Source organism: Crocodylus siamensis, chromosome 1 (genome assembly GCF_052110815.1).
Source record: "Crocodylus siamensis isolate JL-2025a chromosome 1, ASM5211081v1, whole genome shotgun sequence".
Lineage (NCBI taxonomy): Eukaryota > Metazoa > Chordata > Crocodylia > Crocodylidae > Crocodylus > Crocodylus siamensis.
This window is the reverse complement of record NC_143395.1, coordinates 365,929,018-365,951,416: the sequence shown is the minus strand read 5'-3', so window position 1 is coordinate 365,951,416 and position 22,399 is coordinate 365,929,018. Positions and strand designations below refer to the sequence as shown.

The window sequence follows — 22,399 nt, the reverse complement described above, 5'->3', positions numbered from 1 at the left end:
GATCACAGAGATTTCAAGATTTAAAAACATTTAAAAGTGCTTATAGAACAAATTCATGTCTTGCTATTCCAAATTAAAGCTATCTTCAACCATAAACTGTAGCACGTGAACTATACACATGTCCAAAAAAGATACACAAAAGAAACAAAACTGAAAACACACAGAACCATATATAAGAATCAAGTGAGCTAACAGCTTGCATGTGTGTGCTTGCTCTTTTTGTGTGCAAAACAGGCTTCACAGAAAATGAAAAACCTTTATTATTCAAAATGTATTATCCAACTTACCTGGAATGCAAAATATTTGTACAGATAGGCTCCACCAAGTATAACTCCAGCAAGCATAAAAGCCAATCCAAAGCACATACACCAACACCAAGCTCTCCTCTGTCCAACAGGTACCACATCATCAGGGTCCTAGAAACAGATCAGATGAAAGCTGTCAACATGTTATCCTCCTGTCATACATGACTGGGCATGTGTGGAGGGCAAATATTTCCTGTACCATAAAAGAGTAATTTATTACCTTATCTTTTTTTCTAAGATTTTGTACTTGTTCTAATAAGGCACACAGTGTCACCACCTACTTTCCTTCCTGCCTTCTCGTGTCCTTGTGCTTGTGACAAGACATTTAGCAAAATCTGCATATTTGCTGGAATTGACATGGCCATGCTGTGAGCACTGCTGCTATGGCTTCAAATTTGCAACCTCTGGCCTGTCAACCAAGTGCTCTACCCATGCCACCCCAGCCTTACCACCTACACTGATATTTAGGAACAGCTGCCATCTTCTTGGATTGACCTATCAACAAATTATTAGTGTCAAGAAGCAAACAAGCTGAAAAATCACACTAAAGAGGACAGGGATGTTGAATTTTCCCTGAGACGTCTACTCTCACACACCTGATCTTTTCACAGACTGACCCCAGAAAATTATCCAATTGGGCCAGCCTGTGTGAAACAATAATAGGTAGAAAATGCTGAATGAGAAGTGTTAAAAATTATTTCAGATTCTGAGGAAATAATAATCTTCAGGCAAAATTCAGCCTTGTGCAATGTGCTTACACAAGTGACAGTAAAGCCTTCCTCTTCTCCCTTGGAATGGCAGTATAAATATAAGATTATCAATTTAAAACTCTCCTAATCAGTAGTTTGCTAACTGGCTACTATGGGGCACACCCCATTTACAAGCAAGTCTGACCAGATTCCATTCTGTCTGAATGCTGTGATATGTAGCACAACACTGACTACTATTTACAAAATGACTCTTCTATCTGCTACTTCAGCACCAGCACTCTTCATTTCTGCCTCTTTTGTGTAATTCAGGTGAAGGGCAGGATTTTGCCATCACTTTTTATTAGGAGTTTAGGTGTCTAAGTAGCTGTTGGATCTGGATCCGGCCTTTAGATTTATCCTCTTGCAAACTACAACACTCCTCAAAAAGCATCAGAATTTCTACTGGTGGAAAAAAAAATCATCATATCATTCCAACCAATCACACCAAGAAATGACGACAAGCATGAAGAAAGAAAGAAGTGAGAAATGTGAACAGAAACACCTAGAAGCCCTTAGAGGAAAAATGAACTTCACATTAGTATGGCAGTCATACCTACATCTTCCAGCAAATACAAACACAAAATCTCAGAAAAGATGTTCAAGTACCACAAAAAATATTACCACAAGCTACTGTACTATTCAATAATGAAATATTTTTAAAGCTCTAATGCAATCTATTTTCCATATTGCTTCAAAAATAAAGTAACAAACAAACAAACAGTCATAGTACATAGCAATCACCTGTGTCCTTCTCTCAGGTGACAGTCGTCAAAAAAAAGATTCAGTACCTTTAACAGAGTTAAGAGTCTGAAAATAATTAATTCATATATGACACCTGGTGAGAACAAGCTCCAGTTTATAGTAATTTGCAGAAAGCTGCAAAAATCAAAATAAAGACAGCTTGTCATTTATTATAGTCCCATGCATCCCTAATTCTTATTCTAAGTATATATAGTATGCCAAGAGCTCCAAGAAGAGGCATGCTCTTAACCTGAAATGTTAGTGTTGTAAAAATAAGCTTTGATCAAGCCTTTTGAAACAACAGAAAAGCTTCCGGGAAAAAAGTAATTTCAACTAAGGCAGAGGTTTTAACTAAAAAAAATTTCCCTGCCAACATAAGGACTGCAGCATTGCCCTGTTATACAGAGACCCTGAAAGTGAAACTGGGTCAGAAAAAGAAAAAATGGTAAAAAATGTTTAGATCAAGTTATCACAGTGAAGCACAAGACAGACAGATTATTTATGTACATAAAAAAATCCTTCAGTTGTTATTGGTTCATCATTTAAGGCAGGGCAGGGAGCAGAAAAGGTTGCCCCTCCCCCATCTAACACTGTGCTGCCTATCCCTTCCCTGATAATATGCCATACACAAAGGTTTCCCATGCCAATTGTGGTACACATGCCAGGATTGCCCCAAAGGAGGCTCCCCCCTTTTTAACCCCTCCTTCCCAATTTAAGGATTTATTAGCAGCATGATTTTTAATCCATAAAACGAAAGGGAAAGACAAAGTTTAATACCCATGGTAATTAAATTAAGTTTCAGGCCAGGTTCACATTCACCATGGATTCTTCAATAGCCTTAAATTATAAAACTATGTAAAACAGGCCTGTCCAACTTGGGTGTGGCCCAGGATTGTACATGGTGCTGGTGTGTGGCTCATGGGAACCATCCCTGCAGTCCCCAGGAATCCTGCCACACAGGCACTGGCAATGGCTTGTACCTGCCATCCCACAGCAGTGGAAATGGCAGCAGTAGGGTCCTTTTGGGCTACAGACCACCAGCTAGACAGCCCTGATATAAAGCAAGGGGTTTTTAAATATTTTTTATATTGGCCCTATACCAGCAAGCAATTTCACATCCTGAGATATTACAAAGCATGAGACAAATGGATGGTAAACAAAACTTCAGGGTTCAATGTTCAGAGAGAAGGAAATATTATGCCAGAAAAGTTTAGGTTATCTTCATTTTTTAAATTATTCTGAAACGAACTGATAGTTTACTGGAGAAAATTAGAGAAAACAGTAATAAGAGAAGGTATCTCACTCAGCTAGAGTTCGAAAAAAATATTTCCAAAACATCTATTCAATTCAATTATTAAAAATAAAAAGTAAATTGTGGAAGATTTTACATTGTAGACATATCATTGCATCAATAAGGAATTGAACTTGGCCAACAAATTCATTTTCCATAGATCCAAAGTATTATCTGACAGAAGGAGCATACTTTCAAGTTGCCACTAAGATGGGCTACGTTTGAAATGTTAGGCTAAATCTGAAATAATGGACTGTCAGTACTCATAAGCTAATGTGGTTGTTGGGGGGGGGGTTTCTGATTCACAACCAATAAATGCAAGCTGAACATTCAATAATATTTCACAATCCATCACTACATATGAGTTAATGTTTTTATTGAAAATACATGTCTATTAGTGGGGCATTAAAATATTTCATGTTGTTGTGGCTCACTTGCTGCACTTAATTTGCTTACAATCTGTTGACAGCTTTGTGCCAATTTTAGAGCATAGCGTAGCACATTTTGTAAGACAGTATATGTAATTATCACATCACAGTAGAACTAAACCACAAATCAGGCAACAGTAAAAATTCTAGACTAAATTAATGAAGAACAAAGAGCTGTTTTCTTTTTCTGAAGTGGATAATCAAGTGGATCATCAAGTGTTATTTAGTGAGGTCTTAAATGAAAGCATTTAAATTTATGTATAACAAAAATTATACATACACACAACTTAACTAGCAATCATAGTTCCAGCCTGCAATGAATGACTTGGGGCTGGGGGGAGGGCAACTGAAGGCAGGGCCCCACTCTCCTCCTCTGGCCTGGAACTTGGCAGTGCCTCCCAAGTTCCTTTCACTTTTGAATGTGGCACTGGAAACTCAGAGCTTGGGGCAGCAGCAGTGTAGGTGCCCGAAAGCAGAGAGGCTGCAGCGGCAACTAGCAGGCATGGTACGCCTGTGGCTTGGGAGAGGGGCAACACCCTGGGCAGATGCAGGGCAGAGGCATAACAGGGCTGCTCAGCACCATAAAGCAGTGGAAGAGGCAGGTGCAGCTGTACCCGCGTCCTGGTGAGAGAAGGGGGCAGAGGGAGGTCTGATTTTCCATTAAAAAAAACAAAACAAAATCAAATGCCAAAACATATAGATACTTAGAATTTATTTTATTATAATGATTGAGGCAGTGGTAGGCTTCCAAATTGTTTTAAAATTATAAATACATCAATAAAACATTGTGGTCAACTGATATACACATACACATGCGCATGTGTGCACACACACAGATTTGGGGGGTTTTTAAATAATGAATTTTGGATTTTTTTTAAATCAGAGAAAACAAGGCTCCCTGCCAGTCATAAGTCATGTGTCCCAGCCCCCTAACCATTTTTAATACCCTCTGCTGGACTCTCTCTAACTTGTCCACATCTTTTCTGTAGTGGGGGGCCAGAAACCGGACACAGTACTCCAGATGTGGCCTCCCCAGTGCTGAAGAGAGGAGAGAATTACTTCCCTCGATCTGCTGGCAACAGTCCTACTAATGCAGCCCAGTAAGCCATTAGCCTTCTTGGCAACAAGGGCACACTGTTGGCTCATATCCAGCTTCTTGTCCACTGTAACCCTCTGGTTCTTTTCTGTAGAGTTGCTGTTTAGCCAGTCAGTCCTCAGCATGGGACTGTTCTGTCCTAAGTGCAGGACTTTGTACTTCTCTTTACTGAACCTCATGAGATCTCTTTTGATCCAATCCTCCAATTTGTCAAGGTCCCTAAATCCTAGCCCTACCCTCCAGTGTATCTACTACTTCCCCCCCCAGCTTGTTGTCATCTTCAAGCTTGCTGAAGGTGCACTTCAATGCATCTTCTAGGTCATTCATGAAGATATTGATCAAATCAGCTGCCAGCTAGACATCAAACCATTGAGTCCAATGGTAGTCATTTTTCTATCCATCTAATAGTCCATTATCCAACCCTTACTTCTTTAGCTTGCTTGCAAGAACATTGTGCGAGATTATCAAAAGCCTTGCTAAAGTCCAACATCAGGCACCCTTCATCAGGCACAGGAGAGTGCAAAGATTGTAAATGTTCTCCCAGGCAGAAATATTACTGTTCGCATATTTCTCATAGTTTCTCATAGGAGAACTTTTACAATCTTTGCAATCTCCTATCCCTGATGAAGGAGTTCTGATTCCTTTTGTTAAACTCCAGGTATATCATGTCCACTGCTCTTCCTGCATCCACAGAATCAGTTATGTCATCATAGAAGGCAATAAGGTTGGTCAGGGATGACATGGCCCTGGTGAATCCATGTCAACTGTTCCTAATCACTTCCTTCTCTTCCAAGTACTTAAAAATGGAGTCCTTGAAGACCTGCTCCATGTTTTGTCTAACTTATTTCCCACTGTGAGGTTATCACACTGTGGTGTCCTTGTCCTCTTCTTTCCAATAAGTATTCTAATCTTACACTATTTAAATTATAAGCTCTAAAATTCTACACCCTGAATGCTCCACAAACATTTTTTTGTATGTGTATTAATTCTCCCATGATCCTCCATTTGAGATTTGATGTTAGACCTGGTTCTATGATGGTTTGCTTAACCTAGCTTCTCTCTCTTCCTCTCTCCCTCCCTCTCTGCCACTTCAAAATGTGCTCAATTTTTTGTAGCCTGTCATGTTGGTCTTGGGCAGACTAACACAGTTAATTCAATATATACACACACACAAAGTAATACACATACATACACACCAAATGATGATGCTTTCATCTGTATTGCAGAAACAATTAATGGTATGTTAGTCTGCCCAAGATAAACATGACAGGCTACAAAAATTTGAGCACATTTTGTGATCACTATGTAGCCATCTAAATGAAGTTAACTCCGTTTCAAGTTTAAAAAATTTTGATAAAACATTGCTTCAAAAATTCCATATTACTTTTGATCTGCATTTAAAAAAACCCAGATGTGATGTAGGTCCAAAGTTTAGTAATAAGATGGTTAAATCATAAAACACAAATAGGCCATAATTCTGTATCTGAAAATATCTATTCATGGGGCTGAAGTCCATGGGCACAGAATAATGCATTCTGCTTGGAACCTGTTCAAAAGTGTTCCCAGAGCCCTTGGTTTTCCAGTTTATTTATATAATTCTATGGCAAGTAAGAATAAAGGCTGTATAACAACTTGAAGGCATAATTGTAGTTCATAGTAGTGGAGCAGGAAGGGAACAAAACAATAACAGATAACAGGCTCCCCCAAAAAAGTATTTGCTTTTAAGGGACACCAATAGTTCATCAAAATAATATTAGCTAGAGCCTGCAAGACAAAGGGAGGAGAGTGGATCCGGCTAACTACAGGCCCATCAGCCTGACTTCTATCCTGGGGAAGATCTTAGAAAAGTTTATTAAGGAGGCCATCCTTGAGGGACTGGCCCAGGCTAACATTCTAAGGGACAGCCAACACGGGTTTGTTGCGGGTAGGTCTTGTTTGACCAATCTCATTTCCTTCTATGACCAGGTGACCTATCACCTGGACAAGGGAGAAGAGATTGATGTCACATATCTTGACTTCAAAAAAGCTTCTGATCTGGTATCCCATGATCACCTCTTGGCCAAACTGCCCAGTTGTGGCCTTGGCTCCACCACGATCCGCTGGCTGGGAAATTGGCTTTGTGGTCGGACCCAGAGGGTTGTGATTGATGGCAGTCACTCATTGTGGTGCCCTGTGACCAGTGGGGTCCCTCAAGGCTCTGTCCTGGGACCCATACTGTTCAACATCTTCATTAACGATGTGGACACTGGAGTCAGGAGTGGACTGGCCAAGTTCGCCGATGACACCAAACTTTGGGGCAAAGCATCCACGCCAGAAGATAGGCGGGTGATCCAGGCTGACCTGGACAAGCTCAGCAAATGGGCAGACGAGAACCTCATGGTGTTTAACACCGATAAATGCAAGGTTCTCCACCTTGGGAGGAAAAACCTGCAGCACCCTTATAGGCTCGGCAGTGCTACATTGGTTAGCACTACAGAAGAAAAAGACTTGGGGGTCATCATTGACCACAAGATGAACATGAGCCTGCAATGCGATGCTGCGGCTAGTAAAGTGACCAAAATGCTGGCGTGCATTCATAGATGCTTCTCGAGCAAATCCCGGGACGTCATTCTCCCCTTGTACTCGGCCTTGGTGAGGCCGCAGCTGGAGTACTGCATCCAGTTTTGGGCTCCACAATTCAAAAAGGATGTGGAGAAGCTTGAGAGAGTCCAGAGGAGAGCCACGCGCATGATCAGAGGTCAGGAAAACAGATCTGACGATGACAGGCTGAGAGCCACGGGACTCTTTAGCCTGGAAAAGCGCGGGCTCAGGGGTGATCTGATGGCCACCTATAAGTTTATCAGGGGTGACCACCAGGATCTGGGGGAACGTCTGTTCACCAGAGCGCCCCAAGGGATGACGAGGTCGAATGGTCACAAACTCCTGCAAGACCGTTTCAGGCTGGACATAAGGAAGAATTTCTTTACTGTCCGAGCTCCCAAGGTCTGGAACAGTCTGCCAGCGGAGGTGGTTCAAGCACCTACATTGAACACCTTCAAGAGTAAATTGGATGCTTATCTTGCTGGGATCCTATGACCCCAGCTGACTTCCTGGCCTTTGGGCAGGGGGCTGGACTCAATGATCTCCCGAGGTCCCTTCCAGCCCTAATGTCTATGAAATCTATGAAAGGTGCAAGCTATTCAGATGGAATTACGCTGACCAAGACATGGCTATCCGGAATTGTAGGTGACAGTTAAAAGACTTTCAAAAGCTGGGCAATTAGAAATTAAATTAAATTAAGGCAGCACTCTTAATTCTTCCCATAGTATCCTTGCTTAAAGACAGTTGTAAGCTTAGAATTCTACACGAATGGGAAATTAAGGCACTTCTGCAAAGTCTCCTATTCAGGAGAGATTCAGCAACTCTGGAGGGCCAATGTACTGACAAGTCATTCACGAAGCTTTTTTTTTAGTCCCTTAGTGTAGAAATCTTACCATCCTTTTTTAAGCCTGCTGTTTTTGCAAGATTGTATCCACATAACTTAGATACTTTGTTTTAACAACAAAGCTATTCCTCTGCAGTTATTTATTCTTTCTAATATCAGACTAAGAGGCCTTAGACTTTGCCAAGGCCTCTTCTGTATAGTTGATATCTGAAATCTGTAACTGCATTGAGATCACAAACTAAGAGTGGTCCATTTGGACAAAGTGTGACGGTTAGAAAGGTGTTTTTTTCCCCTGATCTCATCTGTGCTATTCACATAGCTTGAATGAGCCAAAAACTTAAATTACAATCATCTGCTAGCTCACTGACACAACCAAAATCTCTCTCTGTATGTTTTACTTTTTATTATGCAATAAATGTGGAGTGGAGGGGGTAGTGAAATTTGCACGTTGGTATGAGCATGTTTTAGTCTCTGTGCACCAACAGGAAAACTGCTTAGTCCTAAAACAGTATGTAACATAGCAAGCACATCAAAGGATCCTTTTAAGTTGTTTTAAAAAGTTCTTAAGATTGGTCCAATATGATAAATTAAATTTGTGCTATTAAAAACCACAGCTTCAGCTGAACCATGCAGAATACAACAAAAATGCATGTCAACACAACCAGTAAGGATGAAAAAATGTTAATGTCAGTCAGGCTCAAATATTACAGTAAAACAGGAAATATGTGGGAGAACAGGACCGATGAAGAAGTTAGCTGTGTCTAAAAGGTCTGAAGTAGGGAGCAGACTAAAAGCAAAATTGAGAGAAAAACAGATATAAAGAGGAAGAGGAAATAACACTGCAGAGAAACAGGGTGAACAATAAAGACTACAGGCCAGATTTCTCCACTTCCCTATGCCTTGTTAGTCAATGCAAGGTAAGGGTTCGCCTCCAGTATGGAGCCCCTGTCACTATACATGTGCCAGCAGTTATGCCAGCTAGGGAAGGTGAAGGATATGCTGACATAAGATGTTTTTTGCCAGCAATTTCACAATGTCCTCAAATGATATAAACTAAGCTGGCAGAAGCTTCTTCTGTTGGCAGAGCTATGGTATGCCAGCAGGGATTCTGCTGCAGAGCTATGTCACTATGATCTATTCACACCTCAGCTGCTCTGCTTGCAGAAGTTTGTAATATAGACCAGGTCTCTGTAAAAAGTGCTGCCAACCCAGAACAGCAGCACTTTTATACCCCCTGCATTGCTGTGAAGCACTACACAAGGGGACAAGGAAATGCAGAATCGATCACATCCTGCAAGTGAATCCTGCAGTTCTTCCTGACGTGAGCAATCTCAGGTTACATGAGTAGTCCCATAGACCTTTCATGGCAGGGTTATTAAATCGAGTCCCAAGATAGTGGGGGGAAACAGGAAAAGGTGGTCTAAAAGGGATACTAAGCCATCTAAAGCAACTTGGCTTTCAGTTAATTATTTAGGAAGAATATTGTTATGAACAGTTACCTTTTTTTATTAGTCTAGATTTTATATAGACTGATGAATATACAAGAAAAATGTTAAGTGTCCTTAATGTTCAAAACAGAGAATTCAGTTAAAACACTTCAAAATTACCACTCCCAGTATTATACTTACTCTAGCATGCCTGCCAACCACAGCAACTAGAAAAGCAACCAAGTGCTACACAATACCTGTAATTTGCCCTTAAACACTACACCATGGCATGCAAAATACAGTCTGCAGGCCAGCCCGCCAATTGTATCCAGCCCACAGCTGCCCCCACAGTGCCCTACATGGAATAGATGCTTCACAGGGGGCCAAGCCCTCCCTGGGGCAGCCTGTACCACACACATGCAATAGCACTGCCCTAGGCTGGGCCCCAGCCAATGTGCACAGTTTCTGGTGGGGCTGTTCTAGCTGCTGCTGCAGCCACCTAGGTACTACTCAGCTTCCCCTGCCTCTAGCAGTTCCTTGCCCCCTTCCTCCTGCCCTTGCTGCACCACTCTGGGCAGGAGGTGGCTATGGCGATCCATGCTGGGCAACACATGCCCAGGCAGGGGGAAACTGCAGCTGGGAAGCTCTTACCTTCCATCCATCTGCCCGACAGTGAACAACCACCTGTGGGCAGCCAAACACATGCAAGACAGCTAGAATGCCACAACATGGGAAGGAGGAGGAGGAGCCACTGGAGGCAGAGCAGCCAAGCAGGACCTGGGCAGCCGTGGAGGCAGCCATGGAAGCAGCCATGCCAGAAAGCTGTGCACTCTGGCTGGTACCAGGTCCACGGTGGTGCTGTCGGCAGGCATTGGGCAGGTGTGGGTGAGAGCACAGTGCAGGCTGCTCCAGGAAGGGCTTGCCTCCATTAGAAGTGCTGAGGGCAGCCCCAGGCTGAATGGGAGAGTGGGGGTGGACCACACCTGCACCACACCTCCCGGGCAAGCTCTATTGCACACATCCCCTGCCCTCCCTTCTCACTGCCTCCCACCCCCAGCTCGCTCCCAGGACCTAGTGTGCAGGCAGCCTCCACAGATGTGCACACCACCTCCACAATACAAGAGTAAGACTTATTTTGAGCTATTATGCAATTGCCTCTATCTACACCACTCAAAAACACAAATCGGGACAAAAATATTTTTTGAAATAAAATTAAAAGACGCTATAGTAGATGTTTGATTTTAGTATACGCTTTGTTTTCTTTCAGCTACAATTTGTTAAAATATTATCTTCTGAATGATTGTGTGTGTGCAGCCCTTGACAGCTCGCCAAAACTGAAGTGGCTTGCCAGCCAAAGTAACTGCCCACTAGAGGTGTGTGAAGCAGGTCGTATTCGATTCAGATTTGGCCCAATTTGGGGAACAGTGATTCGATTCACTGATTTGAATCACCGTCCCGATTCAATTCGGCCGAATCCAAATCTGAAGATTTGATTCTGATTTGGAGAATCAGTGATTCGGCAACAGACATAGCTTTACACGTTATTTCTACGTACCAGGCACAGCTCATGAATGATGAGATGGTGGGGCAGATGGAGCGTCCTCCATGTGCTCGGCGGTGGACCCAGATCCCCACTGAGTGTGGTGGGGATCCCTCTGCACTCCCATGGGATGCTCCATCTGCCCCACCATCTCAGCATTCACAAGCCACCTGGTACCTTGAGTTAAAGAAAAAACATAAAGCTGTGTCTATATCTGAATCACTGAATCAAACGGGAGGCTTCTGATTTGATTCTGAGAGATTAACAGGTCTCCTTATTCAATTCGGATTCAGAGATTCAGCTGTCAAATTGGGCTGAATCTCCTCTGAATCGAATCAGTGACCATAGCTACGCACAGCCCTACCGCCCACCCCTGCAGTACGTAATCCAAAACATACTAGAGGATGCTGACTCCATGGTTTCAGTAGGATGTATTCAGTGCACCAGAAGGAATGCAGTGGGCTGGAACCCATCCCACTGACTCCTGGGTGCTAAGCTACTTTTGCATTCAGTTCCTTCTATTTTGGGGAAGAGATGCAAGTTAACCCTTTCTGCCCTCATAGTAGGGTTCCAGAATGCCTTCCCACACTGGTTTCCTCCATTTTCAACCTTTTGCTTGGCTATGTATGCACATCCTACTCTTCTTACCCCATATTAGGGTACCCTAATTGTACCACATCTCACAAGACCAGGATGCCCCATTCTCCTCATTTTTATTTATTTAGGAGATAGGTCATTTAAGGCAGATGGCTGTAGGTTGCCACCCATGTACTGGGTTGCACATATTTCTTGTAATTTTCTTTTGCTATCCTATTGGTCTCCATCTGATACCTCTTGCAATGAGCTGGTTAGACATTTTTTGTTCTCTGTTTGAATACTGCTCAACACAGTAGAGGGCTGGTCTACTACAAGGGCTCTTATGTGATGCATTACACAAATAACAATGAAAGGCATTAATGGGTGTCATCTACTCACTGGTTCATCTATATGTAATTATAGAGGTGCTTGAAATTATAGTGGTACTAAACAAACAGCAGGGGCTCCACACGTCTTTCACTTACTTGCCTTCTTTTCAGTTTTCTGTCTTTACCCAAAAATATTGATATTGATCACAAGAACAATGCTTGAATTTCAGGTAGAGTTTAAAAATTCTACTTCTGGCTATAAAAATGGAAAAGCCATTGAACTGCATATAAAGCTTCCACATGCTTTACCAGTGAACAGTGCTAAAATCCAGGATATCAATGCATATCCACAAACATAAATTAAGAATTTGGAATATGTTCACTATGTACTTTTATGTACTCAACTGGAAGATTTTGCTGACCTAAGTTTTGCATTCGATTTTCTCATGTATTTTAAGAAAAGAGGAGTGTTCTGATGCAACAGTCAAAGCATGCACTGAGTAGTTTTTCCAGCCCAAGTGCAGGGTGGGGGCTGGACCCAATGATCTGTAAGGTCCCTTCCAGGCCTTAACATCTATGAAACGTATGATCTAGTATCACTAATCCAAATGATTACACCTGCATATTTACATCTAGCAGTATGTATCTAATGTAAAGTACAAATCTATAGCATTCTTTGCAGAATACTACATATAGCACATTTAAAGCGTGAAGCGTGTGTTGGGGGGTTAAATGAAGCTATTCTTAATTGTCTACTTAAAACAATTGATATATTTGTAGCATGACATCAACACTTTCCAAAACAAATCCAAATTTCAGTCCAACGCTGAATTCAATTTCTAAAGCTTAGCAGGTGTCTGAAAATAGACACTGAGATAGAATGTGCCGACGCTATATAAAACACAATCCTTTGTCTGCTCTACTATTCTTGATTACTTCAGTCCTTGTCTCTTCATTACCATTGACATTCTACTTGTATTTAAAAGATTGACATCTAGATTTCATTCTGATACTTATTGGAGTCTCATAAACAGTAGTGTCAACAGAATGCCATGTGGCACAAGTTTTTCACAAAAGCTGCCTTTCCCTAGCAGCGATGTCCCCCATACACAATAGACCTTTCATACCACAGGCACATCACGAAGCCTTAGGATTTCAAAATTCTATTCCTGGTTCTGTCAAAAATTGTGCGTGATCTTAGACATGTTATAAACACCATGCTTCCGTTTCTCCATAGGGACAGCCGTATTTCTATACCTTATATCATGTAAAGTTCTGTTTCATTAAAACTTGTGAAGCAAGCTGAGATCTTTGTGGGAAGAGGGTCATAAGTGCCAAGGAATAATATCAGTATTACACTGAAGAGATCGTGGTAGAAGGTCTTAGATTTAAACAGGTTCTATTTCTAAAAGAAACTCTGGTAACTGCTTAAAGGGCTTGATTATAATAAAACTCTACCAACACATATTTAGCAGAGCACCTGAACATGCGCTCAGCTTAGGGCCAGAGTACTAAGAACCCTGCTGTATCAAGTATTATATCAACACCAATACTGGGGGTGGGGGTGTATTTAAATAGCTTTGCTAAATAACAAGAGAGTGACTAGAAATATGTGAATTAACCATCACACTCAGCACCTCTCCAAGAGTCTAAATGTCCTCTACCTGGAGAAAGTAATTTATATTTGAGAGGCAAGCAAAATGTCAACATAATTTCTTCATCAACACAGTAAGAGTTGGCTGGTAATTTTTTAAGATTATTATACAGAGGAACTGTAGTACTCAACCAGCAGGGTCCATTATGGTTATGAAGATCTGGGGTTTCTTAAATTCTTTCACTGATAAACTGTGTGACCTTGTACCAGGTCGTCTTGGAAGTAAAATGTCTGCTGACTTCACTGGTACAAAATGGATCGTCTCCGTTTCTCTGTCTCTAACAAAACTGGGAAATCATTACTAATCTGAGATACTTTGAATCAAAAGATTAAAAAGCATATTAATTCACACAAAGGATAAAAAGCAATATGGAAGTACTAAGATAATCAGTGTTGTATTGTTCATTTGCACTAATAATAGATAACCCAGTCCAATGTACCAAATGATGGCAATCACAAATTAAATGAAAAATAATGCAAATGTAAAGCAACGTATTTATGTCACCTACAATTCAGTTTCTAAAATGTACAATACTTCATAATGTTCTTGCAAATGTACCGTACTATTAAATGTGTAAAAATGATAAAGTCTTATCAATACAAAACTTACTACAGAAAAATTACTGAGAACTATGGATAAAGTGTGATCTTCTATATGATTTTTTAAATGTCTAAAACAGTGATTTTTAACCTGCAGACCATGGATCCCTGGGAGTCCACAGACTATGTCTATGGGGCCTGTGAAACATGACTATGATTAATCAAAAGTATGTTAATACCAACACTTACAATTCAAAGGGGTCCATTCAAAATTTCCAAAAGGGTCACATTCGAAATGTTTTTAAGGGCCCGCAAATGAAAAAATGTTGGAAACCACTGGCCTAGAACAAGTGTTGACTGTAGATCAACTATCTACAGAATTTCACATGCAGCAATAAAGCTACTTTTAAAAACTTCAGCAAAGTTAAGTAAACAAGTATCAACATGATTAGAAGCAAAAATATACACGCTAGCAGAGTCCATCAAAAAGAAATGATTAAATACTGTAAAAAAAAAAAAAAAAAAGATGTAGTAAAAAAGATAGAGCAAGTTTGCAATGGAAAATGCAGTTTAATCAAAACATTTTGTGGGAAAGTGTCAAAGTGCAACACTTTCATCAGGAAAAAAAAATGAATCATTTGCATTCATTTTAACAAATACAAATGCTCCATATCAACTTCAATTTGATCGATGTAATTTCAAGATAAATTAACTGCAATACATGAGAGCACAAGAGTATGATGTGCTTTATAGTTATTTTTTCTTTTAAAAATGTTTAACGGTTCTAAATTTTTTTTTTTTTTTAATTTTGTTACGAGGAAAATTTTGGCTCTTTATTCTGGTTTGGAATAAGAAAAACAATGTTTTAAAAGGTGAAGATTTCCTATTCAAAAGAAATTCTCGTTTCCAAATAGCTCTACTGGTTAGATGGTACATTACATAAGTACATGATATTTATATTTAAGCTCATTTCTTTAAAACTTAATCAGGGAAGGGAATTTATTCATGTCTAGGAATACTTGGAAATGTGATGAAACAGAGAACATTTTTGTAGACACAAACATTATTCACTTATGTCACACTGATAAAAACAATTTATACTAATCATTGTTTAGGAAGTTATCATCCAGCCTGCTATGATAGCACGAACAGCACAGTGACATGTAAACAGACAGGTCTCTAAATAAGCTTGGAAAAGGTAGCCCGGTATGTTTATTAATCTCTATACAAAAGCTATTTAGAAATATTCTATGTGAAACAATATTTTAATTTTCTATTAGTCCACCTTCCCTTCCCTGCATTGAATTGCTTCAACATGAAGTGATATTCATGTACACCAGAGCATACAACCAGCCAAAAAAAAAAAAGGATACAAATGACTGCCAAGGCAGTTATTGTGGAGGTTTGAGAGAAACTTCCTGTTGAAAAAAAATATGAAGAAACAACTCTTTCCCTCCTACCAAAGCTTTATAGTTGCCACTCAAGTCAGGCAGAGATTTAAAATACAAGAAACAAAAAGGAAGTGAAATATGGACCATTTACAAGAACTCGTCTGCTCCCATATGTTCATTTCTTCTGCTTGAAGAAAGATTTGCCACAGATATTCCCAGCTAAAGGTCAGAAAGTTCAAGAAATGAATTCCAAGTTTCCAGACTAGACCATTAACATCATTTTTGGTAGATTTCCAATGAAACAATGTTTTGGGTTTTTCTCTATAATTACTTTGTGCGTATTAGTCACTCAGTTCTTGGCAGCCTCTACAAAGGCATTTTAGAAATAATTGTGCAAAGTCCATAACATTGTTCTTTTCAGAGAGTGCACTACTTAGTCAGTAGTGTATGCAAGAGTTTACCTTGCAGAACACTCTTACTTTGTTTCTACTCCTCTTCCCAAGAGTATCTCATTTGTGAATAATTCTAAAATTTCTCATGGGGAAAATAAAACCCACAAACCTTGTTACTGTGAAGTCCTTTGCTCTGCATTTGCACATTCAAGGATGGATACACTTGTATAGCCAAATAAGTAACAGAAATTTCCCGATCATTGAGTCTGAAAATGAAAGTTGGCTTAGTTGATCTTGCCTTTGAGATCTGGAATGTGTTCAGTAAAACCCCCACCAACATGGCAGGAAGGATGCTGTTCTTCATCTCTTTACCTATTCTATTTCAGTATAGTTCCCTAAAGTACGCAACCTGCCACAGGCTATCAGGTTCCTAGCAGCAACAGATACTGTTTAACCACTTACAAGTAGAGGCAGAAGATAAGCCAAACTCCCCTTAAAGTCTTCTTCCTCCTTACAGGGAAGTGGTCTGAGCCATGAGAGGGCTTGCAGAAAGGGCTGAGGCTACAAAATCTCCCCAGAACAGTAATGCAAAGGGAAGAGAGAACCCCTGCAGAACAAGAAGTAGCTACATAAAGTGCTATGTCTATTTAAAATCTGTAAATTCAGTTTTCTTGACAGTACAACAATGCCAAACAGAAAAAGGCACACAACACAGAATAAGGGCATCCAAAAAGTAGTTCAAAACAGCTGTCACAGTTTAAATTCACACACTACTTTCTTTCACAAGTCTCCCTGTCTAGACAAACTAGTTGTTAACCAAAGATTAACTCTAAGCTACCAAGATGTGCCCTGCTAACTTTGGCACATTAAAGCCATATTTAGTAAGCTGTACAGCCCTGAGAAAAACAAGATGCTGTTTGTTATTGGAACAGTCTAAAATCTGCTGAGGGTCCTTTGGCTAGCTTAATCTACTACATAAGCCCTACCAAATATCTGAAGGCTTCAGGCAACCACAGAGAAGTCTCATCTCTCCAAAGGTCTATTTTATAGAGAAGTGTTAAAATGCCAGACGTTATCAAATCATGAAATTATATCATATTGTACTGAATATGACCAAGGGGAAAATTTAAAGGTAGTATGGGAACATTTATTAAAAATTATTTTGACTTTTGGCTAACATTTTGGCATAGGAAATTTTATCACAAAGTGAATAGCTCTCCTAAAATCAGCAGCTCAGAATGGGTGCCTTCATTTAAGTTGGGAGTCATTTTTGCAATTCTAGCATATCTTGATAGACAGCTATGCAAATTAAGGAATTAATGTTTTTAATTTAAAAAAGCCTTCCATTTATTGACATAGCATGTTCTAACAAGTTACTGTAAAAACATTATGCTGTCTTTTAGTTTCATAAAAAAGTCTTTTAAAGAATAATTAACACTATATTCTTTCTTCCCCCCAGCCCCTGCAGCTACAATCTCCATAGTTCTCTCTTTCAGAGGTTACTAGCTGCATTTTAGGGTGTGCCACTTCACCAGAATATTATAGCTGTAAACCCTGTCTAACCAGTCCTAGGAGGACTGCCCCAGTACAAGTGTGATCCTCCAGTAACAAAGAGATGACGTAGACAGCTGCTCTGACACAGTGCAAAAATAATAGCATGCAGCAGAAAAAGGCAGTGCAAAAATGGCAAAAGCTCCTTTCTAGGGACAACTCCAACCCTAGATTGAACTCCTACCACCTGGTCACAGTAGCTTGGGCCTTATACAGAGAAACAGTTTTGTTTGTTATCATCCTACCCTGATGTTCATAATGACACATATATGTGGGTTTAATTTTGCCTCTCTTCTTCCACTTTACTTTTTCTATTATTGCTTGTTTACCCAAGAGCAAAATGTCTCCAAGGACTTTTTCACAAAAGAAGTTAGTTATGCCTGTGGTGTTTGTAATTGGGTTCCAAGACCTGTATGTTATCCTGCGGAGGCTAGAGGCACTCTGAGATACCAAGATGTAGGGAAGGAGGAAAAAAAACAGCCTCTGACATGAAATGTAAAAACGGGACCACTTTGCTTACCAGGATTTATTCTTCTATTCTATTCAGGTTATTATGCCACCTTAATCACCATAGTATCAGAGAAACTCCACTAGTTCATGAAGAAAAATGACTAATACCAGTCACCTGTGGTTTATTCTTTTTACATCCTCTCCTCAAAAAAACAGCATATACTATGGAGGGTTTAGGTCTGACTTTGTCATAAAGATTTTTTTAAAATATATGTATATTAAAGAAGGCAAAGATGAAGAAATGCACTTTGCACTTACAGTGGAGTAGCAAGGTTTATGATGACCCTTCATTCCTGTTGGAGTTCATTCCATGATTTCAAACCACTCCTACAAAAACTGAGCATTTCTGCATTTACACTTATTAGAGGTGCACTCATACATTAGTCCAATGTCAGATCAGCACCAATGTAAAGATAATTGAGTGTATTGGAAATCGGCCTGATGTGGCGAGGAATTTGGCCAATAAATGCCTGTGCATGTATGCAGCCACAGAATAACACATAGGCCGTGAGCATAGCCCAGGAGGTTGGAAAGCTGCAAGCTGCTCTGGTGGAAGGGGAGGAAGGAGGGAAGGGGCATGGAGGGGCAGATCAAGGCCCCCGCATTGAAGGGGGAGTGGGGCTGGGGCTGGGGCAAGCACTGCCCAGTCAGGGCAGGGCAGGGCCTGGGATGGAGCCCCCCCAAATTTACATAGGCCCCCCTGAACCCCTCCCAGTAGCCCCCCCAGTGCAGTTTTTGCCCACCCCGAGCACAGCCCAGCGCAACCCCCGCCAGGAAGAGCCTGGCGCAGCCCTGGACTGAGCCCACAGCTGCAGCCCACCCTGCGCAGATCCAGGGGGCACACCCCCTCCTCCATCCCCTCCCAGACTGCACACAGTGACAGGAGCTGCCCCTCCTTCCCCCTGAATGAGCCACGGCTCCATCCCAGGCCCTTCCCTATCCTGACTGGACAGCGCTTGCCCCAGCCCCACTCCTCCCTCAATGCAGAGGCCTTGATCTGCCCCCCCCCCCCCACGCCCCTTCCACCACAACAGACTAACCAGCTGGATGCAGCTCTTCAAGCTGCTGGGCTGCATATCGGAAATCAGATTGGTATTGGCCGATATACCTCCTTAAAAATTGGCTACCAGTATCAGCCCCCCAAAACCTCTATCGGTGCACTCCTAACACTTATCAGTTATTTCCGTATTATCATAGCCAGTGTGTGTTGCGTAGTTCTCTTTCTCTTGAAACTGCATGCAACAATGCAATTCTGAACTGCTTTTACTTATGTTTGCAAGCACGCAAGCTTAAAAATAGCTGATTTGGAAGAATTTCTTGAGGCACTAGTGGCAGGGCCATAGTTTTGGCAACAAATAAAATGCATCAAAAATATATTCCAAGCTTCACCACCCCATAAAAGTGTTCATTTGCTGCTGGAATTGCACAGACATAGCATCTATTCCTGGCATACTATTTTAAGACTGTTTTTTCAACTCTGGTCAAGCAGGCTTTCCCCCCAAATATATCTGATAACAGGAAAAGGTCCAGAGAAACTTGTAAATAGCCACAGTGAAGCAACAAAGCCACAGTGAAGCAGTGAACCTCTTAAACAGTTTAGTACATGTCTGCAGTTCCTATCTGCAAGCAAACAAAATAGTAAGAACTAAGCAAAGTTAAGATTTAACCTGTATGTTTTACTCAGCTGCAACTACTGACAATCCAAAGGGCTCTTTCTCTAGTGCATTTTTTTTCCTTTCCCTGAATCATTAGGGGTAGCTGAAATCAAAACCCTGGACCAGGCAGACCACAGCTCCAAGGTAGTATGAGAGATTCTTTCAGATGCCTGGACAATGCGTCTTGCTCCCATGCTTAGGGTTCAATTGATCACCAAGTTTGGAACCAGTAAGAATTTATCCCAAAGACCAATATGACCCGGAGAATTCACTTCTACTTACAGAAAATGACTCACCTCCTAGGAACATCTAGGCAAAGATCCATTAAAGTAAACAATTCCTCCTCATTGCAGGAAACTTTGACCTCTTCTGTTTCGGACGCATAATAATGTGGTGTCCAGAGAATAGAAATGCTCCAAACTAACCAATATCACTGTGCTTGTTATATTATTAAACAGATGTAAACATAATAGCCTGAGATACATGGAAGCTGAAACCAGATGATCTTGTGTGCAGAACAGTCCAAAATGAGGCAGGGAAGTAGGGAAGTTTACATGGGAGGTTTAAATGGCAATTAATTCTAGCCACAATTGCTGAGGCAAAGTGTTAATACTTTTTTCACCCTGGTGAAGTCAAGGGTAAAATTAAATTGAGTCCAATGTATTCCCACCTGTAGTAGGATTTCCTTTTAGATGTTTGCCTCAGAAAGGAGCAATAGGATGGATAAGCTACTTAATTTGCATCCTCAATACTTGCTTTAAAAGTGACAAGTGCTATATATTCAGCTGACCCAATTGCATCTTTCACATAGGTAAAAGCAACTACAAGCCACACATCTTGCAGTTTATGGGGTCTGCCATTTTTAAACTTCTCTACCAGAGTCTCCTTTTAACTTTTTCTTAAAGCTTAGATTACATGACTTTTTAATTTTTAAAAACACACTTAACTGTAGTACCACAAAGAGAAAGAATCAAGGCTCAGCTAAGCTGAACAGCTTTGCACTTTCATAACATGAAAAGTAGATGGACTGGGGTTTTTTTTCTTTGTTTCTCTGTTTGAGGCTGTGCTTGGAAGTTTCAGCTCAGCCCAACAGACCTGCAGGAAAGAAAACCCCAAGCCGAATCCTTACACACAGAATGGGCGGAGGCAGGATGTGAAGTTTAAAAAAAACAACCAAACCCAAAAACTAAGACATCTGGTTTAATTATGGGTTGATGGGGCCCAGATCAAAACCGTCCAAACCAGGCATCCAATAGCGGTTCAACAGGGGCTCCAGTTAGACTGTCCAAGGCAAGTGGTCAATTCGGGTCCTTTACAGGCACTTAATGCAGGATGAGGGGCTGGGGGGCCTCCCTGGAGGGTGTCCATTCCTAATGGGGGAGGAGGACCTGTCCCCAACAAGGGGGTATGTGGGGGAAGAGAGCTGGGGGGGGCTGTCCCCAAGGGGGGAAGGGAACTGGAGGTGTCTGACCCTAACAGGACGGTCCATCCCCCAGGTGGGAGGAGGCCACCTTTAACAGAGGGCTGGGGAGGTATCTGCCCCCAAAGTGGGGTCCATCCCCGGGGGTGGGGGCTGTGCCCCAGCCACCAGTACGCGCCCTCAGGTACCCCCCGCACCGCCGAGAAGCAGAAGCGGTGTCAGCCATTTTAGAGGCACGACGTCGGAGCGCAGCGGGCCGCACACACGGGCCGTGCCCCGCGCCATCTTCTCCCCGCCACCCCTCACCTTGGCGGCGGTGGGCAGGATGAGCACCTGGCTGTTCTCCTCCTCCTTCTTGGCCACCTCCTTCTGCGCCAAGGCGGAGCTGAACGACACCTTCACCATGGCGGCTGCGCCCGCCCGCGCACTCGCCCACCGCGGCTGTTGTACGGGCTGCGAGACCACGGGCCGCGGCGACTGCTGGTGCTGCGAGGCTGCGCGCGGCGCGGCGGGCGCGGCGGGGCGGGGCCTCCCGCCCTTAAGCGAGCTGCTCAGCAGCCCCTTGGGGCCCCGCCCTGCTTCCCTTTTTCTCCCCCCGCCGCTGCCGGGCTGAGACTAGGGGCGCTGCTGCCAACTGCTGCGGTGGCTTGGCCGCGCGCCCTCCCTGGATAGCGGCCTCCAGGGGTCACCTCGTCCAGCCCCTGCCTGGGGCGGGACCCTCCCGTCCACACCGGTCCCTGCGGTCCACAGCCCACGCTGCTCCTTCAACCCTGGCAGGACACGAGGCCAGCTCGAGGGCAGTGATTCTTTCCTGCTGAGGCCACACCTGCAATCCTGTGCCCGCCTGTGGCACCCCCGCTATGAGAAAGGATGTGGACAAACTGGAGAGAGTCCAGCGGAGAGCAGCGAACACGATGAGGGGCTGGGGGACATGGCTTCGGAGAAGAGGTTGAGAGAACTGGTATTTCGTCTGGAGAAGAGAAGACTGAGGGGGGATTTAATAGCAGCCTTCAACTACCTGAAGGATGGTTTCAGAGAAGATGGAGGTAGACTGTTTTCAGTGGCGGCAGATGACAGAACAAGGAGCAATGATCTCATGTTGCATCAAGGAAAGTTTAGGTTAGATCTGAGGAAAAACTTTCTCACTAGGAGGGTAGTAAAGCACTGACAGGTTACCCAGAGAGGTGGTACGATCTCCATCCTTGGAGGTGTTTAAGACCCAGCTAAACAAAGTTTTGGCTGGAATGATCTAGTTGGGGATGGTCCTGCTTCGAGCAGGGGGTTGGACTAGATGACCTCCTGCGGTCCCTCCCAATCCTCATTTTGTATGATTCTGTGACCAAAGAGAAAGCAGGGCAGCCAGTGTCCTCCTGCTTCTAT

General features: G+C 42.3%; 1 protein-coding gene across 1 annotated transcript in view; it reads right to left on the bottom strand.

Annotated features, from left to right (window-relative positions):
• The window catches only part of ITM2B (integral membrane protein 2B), a 30,928-nt gene extending 9,278 nt beyond the window's left edge, over nt 1-21,650 (bottom strand). The window contains exons 1-2 of the mRNA XM_090025938.1: nt 21,326-21,650; nt 288-416 (exon numbers count right to left, since the gene is read on the bottom strand). Coding sequence (XP_089882064.1) covers nt 288-416; nt 21,326-21,424 — 228 coding nt within the window. The 5' untranslated portion in view covers nt 21,425-21,650. The remainder of the gene's footprint in view (nt 1-287; nt 417-21,325) is intronic.
• Between the last annotated feature and the right edge of the window lie 749 nt (nt 21,651-22,399).